At 41.4% G+C, this 12,718-nt stretch overlaps 1 protein-coding gene across 1 annotated transcript in view; it reads left to right on the top strand.

Annotated features, from left to right (window-relative positions):
* The window catches only part of MMRN1 (multimerin 1), a 50,465-nt gene that overhangs the window by 10,721 nt on the left and 27,026 nt on the right, over window positions 1-12,718 (top strand). The window contains exon 2 of the mRNA XM_048942540.1: window positions 12,178-12,297. Coding sequence (XP_048798497.1) covers window positions 12,178-12,297 — 120 coding nt within the window. The remainder of the gene's footprint in view (window positions 1-12,177; window positions 12,298-12,718) is intronic.

Genomic DNA, 12,718 nt, shown 5'->3' on the forward strand with positions numbered 1-12,718 from the left:
TGGTCTCTTAGCTATGCACCGAAGGGTAGACCTCTGCAGGCTTGGTGATTTTGTTGACAGATACGGCAGGTGCTTTTCGCTGGCAATCGTGTCCCTTTGAAGCTGTAAAACCTTGCCTGATACATGTATATTTTCCATATCATGAGGCTGATGTAAATCACTGAAGATGAGTCAGCTAAACACAGGGAAACACTGCAGTAATTCCTCCCATGCCTTCAGAAATAGTGTTCGGTGTGGTGTGTTGTGTGTGTTTTTTTTTTTTGGTTTTTTTTTTTTTTTTTTTTTGACAGAAAGGTGTTGTATCTAGGTAACCTGGGCACAGAACATGTTGCCATCGAGGAAACGTGTAGGCAGCTCTTAGTTACAATGGCCCTGGAAAGACCTCTATCTCACAGCTGTCTCCAGTATGCATCTCATTTTCTGAAGACTCAAAGGTGTTCTCCACCACCTTACTACCAGTGAGGTTTTGCTGGCTAGTACTTGCAACAGCAAGAGAAAATCTCACAAGAGCTTTTGGTTTCTGTATAAGGAGGTATGAGGTATGGTTTATTGTGGTAGCAATGGTAATGGGAGGATAGTTGGACTAGATGATCTTGTAGGTCCTTTCCAAACTTGTGATTCTATGTTTCTATAACAGTTGACTTACACTGATCTTTCCAGACTGGATATCTTTTGTACTATGTGTTTTGTTATTAAATACAGCTTTCCTGATTGAGATTAGCCTTAATGGAAAAGAATTAAGATGCTGCTGCAGCTCTTGACAAAATCTGTGTCAGAAGCCTGTGTTACTGATTTGGACTACGTTACTCTGGTGAGGTTTGAGAGGCTTTTCAGGTTTAAGTTCCTGTTACAGTTGTCTTCTATTCTGCCTTCGCATTAAAGTATCCCATAATAGTTCCTCCACCATGCTTCATCTTCTGCTTTCAAATCTACTTTTTTTTTTTTCTCCTGACTTGAAAATTCTACTTGCATTCCAAACATCTCTTAATGAGCTTAGTTCATCACTAACATAAAACTAATTATGAGTCATGCCGGGGACTCTTTTGTTGAGAATATGTCCTCTAATTTAGTTCAGGGATTGCTGGGCCCTTCTGAGAACCACAGGTACGCAGGTATTGTACCCATTCAGTGTCAGAATGAGTTAATTTTTCTAAGTAGAAACAATCTGTTCAAGGTGGGTTACTTTTTTTTTTTTTTAAGGTAAATGAAAAGGACCAAAGAGATCAGTGATTGAGTTCAGATTATCTTTAAAAATAAACAGTTGTCCTTACTTGATAAGTTTGGGATTTATAGTGTTGCTTTTTCCTTTAAGGGCATCTCCAAATGAGCTAATTCCAGTAGCTGTTACCTTGAAGTTAACTGCTCTCTATAGTAATGATGATGAGTGGATTTACGTTACCGTTTTTAAGAAGTAGTTTTCTTAACCTGGTCTTCTGTATTTCAGGGCTTTGTATTTTTACAGTTATGCTTTTAACATCTGTTTTACTTTATTTATCTTTTTGTTGATCATGTTTGCTTAGATATGAAATGGAGTGCAGTTACCAAAAACAGTATCTCTCCTGTATGCACTGCATAAAAGACCAGATAGTACTGCTTTATTTCCTCAGCTTATTCCCTCTTTTTGCTGAGTTCTCAGGTCTGTTTGTAAGGATAAGAAGGTAGGTGAGGGAGCCAGGAGCTTAAGTCCTAACCACAGCACCAGGTCGCTGTAGGTTGAGATAATAAAATTCTGCACTGATTTTTCAAATCTGACTTGTGTCTTTTGGTACTTGATTTGCAAGGTGTGAAAAAACACCTTGCTGTCATTTGCTTTTAGCTCCTCACCTTTTAGGCAGCTAACTTACCAGTAAAAGAGATGTGGTACTGAATGACTGTTATCTTTTCAAATGTATTTTGATCAGACTTGATGTACTATCAGTTAGTTAATGGAAGTTATTCAGGGATGTAGATGTTTACTTTCTGTATTGAGACTAAATCAAAAGCAATTAATAAGCAAGACATTGTTTAGTTGGAACTAACTCCTGGATAGACTGCAGTCAGTCTGGACTAATGCTGCTTTCTGAATTTGTGAAGGCAAGTTTAGTATTTCATTCATATACTGATCATTTCTTTTTTTTATTTTCAGTGCTAATACATAAGAACTTTTTTAATCTCAGGTTTGAACACTTAGTATAGCTATAGAATGGAGAAGCTGTAGCTATATGGAATCGTAGCACATCCTGAGTTAGAAATGACCCACAAGGATCTCTGGGTACAACTTGTAGCTTCGTGCAAAATTCAGACCCTGTGACTGAGAGAATTGTCTAAACAATTCTTGACCTTTGAGGGCTGTGACTACTACCCGGGAAGCCTACTGTAGTGTTTGTCCATCCTCTCAGTAAAGAACCTTTTCCTAATGGCTCTGACCAGCCTCATCTGAAACCACCAACCACACCCAGGGGACAGGAACTCCATTTAAGCTCAATGTCCATGTGGAAGTGCTGATTTATATCAGTCCTTTGGGACTGTTTTTCGGCTTTGTTACCTATACTTTCTCTTCCATTTGCTGCATTGTTTTATTTATGTAGCTCTGCTTGCTTTGGTGTTGTGGTAGTACTCAGTGTTGATGTTAGTGCCTAGCCTGTATGGTTGCATTCAGTTCCTGGCTCTCTTTCTGTAACAGGTTTTGTTGTTGCTCCCTGAGGCCTCTGCAAAGAAACTGTGGAAGAGCTGTCTTCCTTGTTATGTTTAGTAAGGGAGCTGAGCATGTTATTATGTCATGTTCTTGTAGAATGCTTGATGTGAGGGGATCTCTCACTTCTGTTGCTACTGAAGCAGTGAACTAGAAGGGGTGAAGCTGTCAGCTGTATATATAGCTAATTGTTGGCAGTATTTAAGCACAGATATTACTACAATTTAGTTATTGCTGCTATTCTTTGTGTTCTCAATATATAGGAGACTGTATAGGGCATTTTTCTTCTTTAAAATGTAAAGAAGCTTTTCCCCTGTTGATTCTACTAAATTTGTTTCACAAAGTTGCTCTTGACTTCCATGAAGGTGATGAAAAGATTACCTGATGTTTAACCTTGAAAATTGAGAGCAGTATTTAGGTTTTGGCAAGAATTTATTCAGTACATGTACATCACATACATGCAAGAGGCTAGAGACGGAGGGAATAGAGCAAAAGAGCAAAAAGGAAGCATCAAACAAAAGCACAGTCTCTTTATATAATACTAATAAGAAATACTATCCTAATGAAAATTTTCCTGGAAATGGCAAGTAGGTAAAATCTGATCAGAGAGAGAAAGTAAAAATCCCTTTTACGTGAAGTGTGTTATTTACCAATTAAACTTCACATGTTATGTGAGGGTGTACTGCAATATGATGTTGGCGGCAGAAGTACTGAGGTGGTCCATCTGTTGGCCTTACCTACCATCTTAAATCTCAGGAATCTTTTTTCCTCCTGAAGAACTACTGATTCTGTCACAAATGTCTTGGTAAGATCTCACAAGTCAAAAGATAAGTTCTCATGCTATTTTGCGTTTGTATGGTTCTTTGTATGAAGCTGTAAATCTGTGTATTTTGATTCCCCACTGTAAGCAGCCTAGAAAGATGGTGATTTCGGGGCAAGCTGGGTAATGTAAATACTTATTTTCCTGATAAACTCTAAAACATTAACAGAGCTATGTGAATGGGAAGCAAGAGTTAGTAGCAAACCATGATACTGGAAGTTGAGCTTGTAGGTATGGTATGCAAATGTTAGTCTGGAAGTACTTGTAAGTTCAGCAGCCCTACAACTGAAACAACGTTGTGTCGCTACTTTGTCAAGCCAGTAATATGTTTCAGCATGGGAATAAAGGTATGTCCCTAAGAGGTCCAGAGGAGCAACAAAGATGATCAGAGGGCTGAAGCAAATCAGATGCAGATGAAAGCAATCCAAATAGTTTATTACAGGTTCTCGCATCCCTTATATATATATTCACAAGTTTTCTCTTGTAACTTTCCCACCTGCCTTTACGTGTCAACAAAACATTCCACAAGCACTCCTTAACAGTGCATGCAGCGCTTATCCAAACCAAGCTGAGAGTCTTTCCAAGCCATGCACTCTTCCTCCAATCCAGGTTGTTAACATGTGGCCATTGTGCAGCTTACTTGACTTTGACTTTGAAAAGAATCCCTGAAGGTCCCATTCTGTGTGTACCTATTGAAGATTCTCTCTAATCAGGTACTTTTGTATGCACTGATATAGATTTTATTTTTTAATGATCACTAAAGTTCATATAGCACATGCCTTCAAAGTCTTCACAACCATGCCTTTGGGCTAATAGAAAAACAATGGCCAAACAACTCTGTAGTGTTGCCTGTTGGATAGAATTGCTAGGGCATCACTAGTGGTGTTGTTTTTCAGCCAGCTAGCATCCTAACTTGGTGAGCGTGGCCAAACCTTGAGCAGTGCTCTTTCACAGTATGTTTGGACCTGAAAGACAAGATGTCTCAGGAGCAGAGAAAAGAAAATTAAGCACTCAGCAGCTCAGAGGTTTATGAGTTTCAGTTTTCAAATGCATGTTCACGCACATGCACAAGCATCCGTTTTAGATAATCCCCTAAGAGGGAAACAAAGTCCCTGAGCAAGTGCACTGTTACTGACCCCCGAGGGAAGGCAAACTGCCAGAAAGGAGAGAGGAGGGATGTTCTGGCAGTGGATGCAATAGGTAGTGCCAGCAGGGTGTCCCCTGCTTCAAATGGCACTTTTCCTATCTCATCCATCACAGACTCTCTCCTGCTCTTCCAGGGGTATGAAGGGTTTTTTCCATTCCCGAGGGGTGTCTCGCAGTCACCTACTACAGCACACTGCATCTGTATGACCATTAGGTGCTACAGACCCCGAATGGAAAACCTGCTTGAAAAACAAAATAAGCTACCAAGATTAGCTATCTCTATGAAACAAAACATTTGCAGCTGTAGCCACAAATATCAGTTCCCTTAAAACTACCAGAATATTTTGTTCCATTGCAAGATCGTTCTTCCGTCAGGGGCATTTAGGTCCCTGATGTAGGTTCCAACTGAAGGGACTGGTGAACCAAAAGATCTATTGGGCAGTATTCTGGAATTTCTATATTAAATTTGTATATTGAATCCCAGTAAAATACCATGTGCCTTTGTCTCAAGTGACGTATGGCCAAGTATTTAAAATCCTCATCAGTGGGATGAAAGATAATTGATCGTTCTATAATGCAGGGTCATCCCTTTATCAGGGATTCCTTTCCAGGTTTAGTCTCTTCAAATTAAGAAAAGGCTACTTGATAGGCTAATAGCATCTTAACCAAGCGTTACTGATAATGAGAGGGTAAAATTATACTAAAAGAGCTATTATCATAGATTCCATCACTGATAACATCAAATTCTGTTCAATTTACATTTGATCTACAGCTAAAATAAAGGAAGAAGCACACAGCAACATAGATCATGCGTAATAATTCTAATTCTTGAGGCTGCTTTGGTAACCCATGTAGGGCTAGTCCCAGTGGAAACACAAGCGTATCCATGACACTGTTTTACCAATGGTAAGGGACCTTCCCAATGCTGTGTGGCAACGTTCTAAATGTTAGCCACTGGCTGTTCCTTGAGCGTTGGGGTGCCCCCAAAATGGTGGTTACTTGAGTTGTATCTGTATGTTCATGATTCAAAATACTTAACCTCAAGCAAAGCTTTACAAAATCTTTCTTGTGGTGTGTCTCCAGTATTTCCCCTTTTTTGTTTATTAAGGTACATTTAATGTTTGACAAGCATATTCTATGATATGCTCCCTCACTGGGAGAATGAGTAATGCCTGTAGCATGTCTACCACCCATTCTTGGAGGAAAATTAGAGTGGCCTTAAAACTATAAGCAGGTCCATTATCTGTTGTGGTTGAAAGTGGGATCCCTCTAGCAGCATAAGAGAATAACTAGTGTTTATGGGCATTGTGACTGTATTCACCTGTATGCTCTGTGGCAAACATTTAAGAAAAGTCTGTGGTTACGTGCTTTTATTTTAGATGGCCAGATTCGTGAACATGAGTGACATCTGTTTGCCAGAGTTCAACAGGTACTGTGCCATGGGGATTCCTCCCTGTTTGAGGCAAAAAGGCAATTGCCTGGCAGTCTGGGCATTTTAGAATGATGTTATAGGCATGATTCACTGTCAATTGGAATTGTTTTTGCAAGGCTCTCCTATTCTGATGCAATAAGTTGATGCAAGAATTGCGCTTGTTGAAATAATTGAGGGCTAGAAAAGGTGATTGTGACTTGATCAGCATTATGGTTGCCCTCAGTTAATGGACCAGGCAATGCAGTGTGTTACTGAATATGCATAATAGAATAAGGAAGAGTATAGCGAGAGACATAATCTAAAATTTGCTTGAGCTGTGCAAAAAAGGCAGGGTTGTTAAATTCTTTAAGAAAAACCCTTCCATCAGCTGAATGATACCTGTAACATACAAAGAGTCAGTTAGCATGTAAAGCTTTTGTTCTGCAGAAATCTGAGAAGCTCAAGCTACCATAGCAAGTTATACAACTTGAGGTCATCCGTCAACAATATGCACATCTGACTGCTTTCATTCAGCAGTCACATGCCAGAGAAGCACTGCTTGGTGTGTCCTGATGGAGCCATCTGTAAATACAGTAACAGCATTAGGTATTGGAACATGTGAAAGTGAAACATTTCTAGTAAAGGATAGATAACACAAATTATGCAGTAGCTGATGTCTGGGGGATGAATGGAAGTTTTCCAGTACAGTCAACTACAGCAGTTTGTGAAGTGACCAAATGCTCAAGCATTCAATGTGAATCTTTTTTAGTAGTGGGTAGATGCAATCAGAGTCAAAAGCTCATGGAATTTAAAGACAATGCCGACCTCACTGTATTTATTAGCATTGCAAACATCTCCAGTCATGATGTAATGGTTTTTAATATGTATGTGGTAACAGTATCCATTCAAGGATGATGAGAGGACCTTTTCTTGAGATATGCCGTTAATATAACAAACTCTATGGGTGGTAGGAGTTTGATATTATTTCAAGAGATACTGTAAGTGATAAGCAAATGTGATGGCTGTGTTGATGTTGTACTGATGTTATTACTGAGTCTAAGCATTGCATTGCTTTTGGTGTTAATTGTCTTTTAGAGGTTAGATCCCAGTCTCTTTGTTAGAATAGAGGGTGTACCTCTTAAGTAGTGATACTCAAGTGTATGGAAACTACTGAGTCACAGCCTGAACCTCTGATTGATCACCTGAGGCGAGCCATGAGTCAGCCAGAGGAGCACAGGTGAAGGCAATTCACCTGTGCTGCCAGAAGGGGTGGATCCTGGCTGCCCTCCTCCTAGACCTATTTAAGAGCTGGCTGCCAGTGGAGAAAGATCTCTTCTGGAGATCGGCTCTGCTGGAGTTTTGTGAGTGAGCCCAGGATAGGGGTAAGCCTTCTATTTATTCCCTTTTTGTTATCGTAGTCTGCTTTGTCAAACTCTCTTGTTTATTTCATAATTATAACATCTTAATATTCATTGATTATACATCAAGGCTGGTAGTAGGCACCACATGACCAGCAGGCAGCTGAACTAGCTCATGGAAATGTAACGGCTTTTCCTTTGTTAAGGGCCACTGATCTACCCAAGCAGGTTGCTCTTCTTCCAAGCTAGGGGTTTAGGTTACTGCCCATCAATGGCTTGTATTGAAAACGCATCTGCTAAATCATGTCCCTTTGACAACGAAAGATCGTGACCCCACAGAGTACAGGGAACCAGCAAGATGCAAGGAGCAGCGTGAGCAATGTGATTATCAGGCCTTTCAAAAAATAAAATTTGGGCACTTTGTTTGGGCTGCTGCACACTCCCAACTTCTGTAATAGCAGAATCAGGTTTTCTTAGTGCCCCTTCAGAGGGCCGTTCACTTGGCTTTATGATGGTAACATTGGCTCTTGTATCCAGGAGGCTTAATAACTGTCGGCCGTGCGTGGTACTATAGTTTTCTTTTTACATTTGTGTAATCCATACCACAGCAGGTTTGTCCATGCTCCCGAATCCACTGGTCCAGTCTCTGATGCCAGGTTTGGCTATAGAATGAAAAGGGGCTAGCTGTGCTATTTTATGGCCTATCAGAATAAAGCGGGGGGTGGATGGGAGGGTGTCCATGCTATTATATTAATTTCCTCAATGTAGTCAGCATCTGTGACTCCCAGTAAAACAAAAAGTCTCATCTGTGTAACAGAAGAATGTCCTAACAAGAGTTCGCTATGCTGTCCCCAGCAGGGTCCGTTATACCCACTAGAATAAGGGTCATGGTGTTATCAGTCAGTGTCGCTGACTGGGTGGTAGCCAAGTCCACTCCTGCACTACTTGCAGTGGCTGGTCTGAGTGAGCTGGACAGGCAGTGGCCAGGTGATTTGGGACTGTATTTGTTATCATAGCATGTGGTCTTGTACTGTTCTTCCCATTTCCCAGTAGATCAAAGGGCTGTGCAGCAACAGGGAGTTTACATCGGCATTCTCTTGCCCGATGTAGCTCCCTCCCACACCGGGGACAGGGTCGAGCTGGAATAGCATATGCATTTTTATTTGCTTGTCTAGACTTTTTACAGTGCTTTTGCACATGGCCAGGATTTCCATGATTGTAACACTTCATTTTTTGAGCTGTTCCTACATCGATTTGGGATGCTAGCATGTCTGCTAGCAAGGCCACTTTGTGACTTGCTTTGTCTACATCTTGACAGGCTTTAATCATGTCAGTAACGGATGGATCTGTGTTCTTTAAGGACTGTAAAACCTGACAATTCGCACTCGCGTTTTCTACTGCGAACTGCTTACACAAAATATCCTGGGCAGCTTGATTTTTCACTTGTCTCTCTGGCATATTTTGTAAATGGTCAAGAAATTTAATGTAGGGCTCAGCAGTCCCCTGCTTAATTGATATAAATGAGGCATTAGATGAATAAGTGTCAGGTATCCAACGGATAGCGTGTAATACTGAAGTCTTAACTTGTTCAAGGCACTGCTTATCCATCTGTGCCAGGGCCTGAGGTGCTGCCCAAGCCCATTCCCCCAGGAGCTCCTCTATGCCAATAGGATTTAAGTTAGCTGAATTACTCATAGCCTGGATGGCAGCCTGTCTCGGTATTCAGTCATACACAAAGTGTATTATATGGGAGACAGAACTGTTCTTAACAAAATTTTCCCATCGTAAGGGGTCAGAACATAACTGCCAGCAATGGCAACCAAAAGATTGTGTGTAAAGGTGGGCTGAGTTCCATAATCCCTCAGTGAGTTCCTTAGCTCTTTCACTGCCTCATAAGGGAGGGATTCCCGTAGGGGGGACTGATTTGCATGATATGCCATAGGAAAGGCTTGTAACATATCAGCATCGCTCTGTAATATTGCTGCTTTTCTGCACTGCTCTAAAGCACCGTGGTATGCTGTAGAAGCAACCACATTTTCCCTCCCAGTCCCCTTCAAACAGTCATCAGGAGGGAACATCATGAGTTCTCTTTGTCCTTCGGGTCTACTGGACCGGGGATCAGAAAAATCCTTTGGTTTCGGTCCATTCGGAGAGCGACGGGGGGGGGGGGGGGGGGGTGCGGAGGGTGGGAGCGTCGCGGCGAGGGACGGGGGGAAGGAGGGGTGCGGTGGGCGGCAGAGCGGTGGCAGGTTGCGATTTTCCGTCTCCCCGGACGGGGATGGGGTTGGAGCCGCGGATCGGGTCCAGGCAGGAGCTGCTACCCTTGCCGAGGGGCAAAGGCGGGGATGGGGGGGGGAGCGCGATGGGGAGCAGTCGGAAGGGTTTGCCCTCTGTTGTCGGATTTGTTTGAGCGCTTCCGATATTTAGTGCCAAGCAGGTAAAAGTTCAGTAGCCGCTTAGTCTGTAGTAGCAGAAGCCTCCCAGAGTTTTGTGCCGATTTTGTTCCAAAGCTCCACATCAAAAGCTAACCCAGTTTCTGGAAAGTAGAGGACACTTTTCCTTATCCAGTTAAGAAAAGTAACTAATGCTGAGCTAGATACAGGTCGATTCTGACATCAATATTATCTGTAATGCTTCGAGATTTCTTTGATGCTCCTTCGTTGGTGAACTCCCCGTAGCTCCCGACTGTTCACCTTCTGTCCTGCTGAGCGGTGCGAGCACGCAGGAAACGATCTCCCCGTAGTTCAGTCGGGCAGCGCTGCCGGAGCGGGTTCGCTCAGCCTCGGCTCGTTTTGCTCCACGCAGTGGGCTCCGCTTGCAGCGTCTGATGCACGGACTTGAATAAGAACAATCCGAATGGCTTATTACAGGTTCTCACACCCATCCTTCGTGTACATTCGCAAGTTTTCTAACTTTCTCACCCGCCTTTACATGTCAACAAAACATTCCGCAAGCACTCCTTAACCGTGCAATCCAATCAGAGCCATGAGCGGCTCCTGGCCACGTGCCTTTCCTCCGCAGCCATCACGCAGCATACTTGACTTTGTTTTTCTTTTCTTCTGCAGGTGTCCTTGGTTCTCAGCGTTGCCTTCTCATGCTGTTTATCTCGCTCCACGGCTTTTGCTGTGAATTTTCTCTCTTGTATTCCCACAGTCTTTAAATTCTCTTCCAACCTAAGCCATTCTGTGATTCTCTGATGGTAAACGTACCTCATAAATACGAGGCTCATAGAATCATTGAATTGCTCTGAGTTGGGAAAGATGTTTAAAAAGTTAAAGACTATTGAGTCCAACCGCAACCTAACCACACTACCCTAACTCTAACAACCCTCTGCTAAATCTTGTCTCTGAGCACCATCCAAATGGCTTTTAAATGCAATCAGGAATGTTGACTCAACCACTTCCCTGGGGAGCCTATTTCAGTGCTTAACTGCTCTTTCTGTAAAGAAGTTTTTCTTGATATCCCACCTAACCCTTCCTGGGCACAACTTGAGGCCCTGGCAACTTGAGCTTGTATTTATTTATGGCTGACCATGTATTCCAAGAGATATTTTTGACACTTAACTATTTGGGAATTAAATATGATGAGATTCATGCTGTTCTTCATAATCAACTTCAGCTTCATTACCTAATTATATTCTTATAGAAAACTTCAGGTTTCTGGAACTACGCAATTATTACTGGAACTACTCAATTTTGTGTACTTTTAACTCTCATCTCTAATCAGCAGTCAACTCCTTGATGCATGTGATGTCTACTACGTATTCATGGGAGTTTGTGCTGATAATATTTCTTGAGAAATCTAACTAGTCTTTTGCTTTTCTGTTTGAATGCCTTATAAAAATCTGTAACAGGACATGTGTTCTCAATATGTGACATCCTTTTTTTTTTCAGCTTAGCACTTGCTGAGTGACCTTGGTAAAAGCCTCTGAAATTTGTCTACGTACTTCTGATTCAAAGAGTGCTGTTAGATTTCAGACATGATTTCACTGTACAAATTCATCCTGAGCCATCATGCAAATGATAATTTCAATTAAATTCGTTTTCCTTTTGTATCTTCTACCAACGTACCTGTTTTTCAATTTGGATGTAAACAGTTTCTTCTAACCACCTGGTACTACTTTTAAAGGAATGTAGCCTTACATTCACTTTCTCCCACTTCCTGCTCTGCAGTTAACAGTTGGATTATTTCATGTAGGACTTCTTTCCAGGGAGAGGAGGGGAGGAAAAAGCCAGTGGCATAGCCAGGAGCAGGACTGTGGCATATTATGATTGTATATGGCTTGGACCTCAAAGTGCACTGAAAAACACTATTTATGTGTGCTCAACTTATTTCCAGGGGAAGGAAGGAAGACTAAACTATCTCATCTTAAGATGAAACCTGTTGGTGATTAAAAGCTGTGTTAAACAATCCTTTGACTTCTGGAGAGAGTTTCTATGATCTGAAATGCAGGAGTATTTTAAGATCTATGATTACTGCTGGTGAGATAGACTTCTTTGTATTTGGTACTACATAAACATTCACAAAGAAAAAAATTGGGTATATCTAAATAAATGTAGAGGTTTAGAAATACTTGTTTTCTTTGTTGTTAATGGACAGATGAAGCAGAAGGAGTAAGAAACTTGCCCAAAACTGTACTGGTAGTCTGAGGGAAGCTATGTTTACGTAACTTAATCCTATCTCTAATTGATATTCCTGTGAAGTATCATATCTCATTATATTGTGCAGAATGTTATTTGTATTTCAATTGTCTGCTTTCTATCTCTTACAGAAACTGGTGTGCTTATATCCATACGAGGCTCTTACCAACAATTGTAGTGGACAACCTGGAAACCTTCTCATCTGGCAGGGCAAAGCCTTGCACTTGGCTTATTGGATCCTGTGCTCAGAGGTGTGTAGAACTAGGAGGAATGAATACTCTAATTGTCACCAGCTGTCTAATGAATATAACCATAACTTCAGAAAACAAACAAGCAAAATAACATATTGAGGGAGCAAATTAGTATGTTTCCAGATCTCTTAGCGAGTATAAAAAACCTGTGGTTGGAACTGTCCTTCAGTTTCACTATACATGCTTGGCATACCCTGACTCTGGCATCCTCTATTCTCGAATCCATGTTTCTTCTGAATTACTTTAAGAGAAATTGCAGGTCTTTAAAGCTCATGTGAGAAAGAAAATCCTTTTTGTGCAGTTTTCCAAGCTTGTGCGTTGTGTTGCTGGGGCAAAAAGCTTTCTCCTAATAGCATAAATATTTTTGTTATTATCTCTTCTGGGTTCTTATTTCTGTCACAACTATGTTGGCCAGGCAGCA

Source organism: Lagopus muta, chromosome 4 (genome assembly GCF_023343835.1).
Source record: "Lagopus muta isolate bLagMut1 chromosome 4, bLagMut1 primary, whole genome shotgun sequence".
Taxonomy (NCBI): Eukaryota; Metazoa; Chordata; class Aves; order Galliformes; family Phasianidae; genus Lagopus; species Lagopus muta.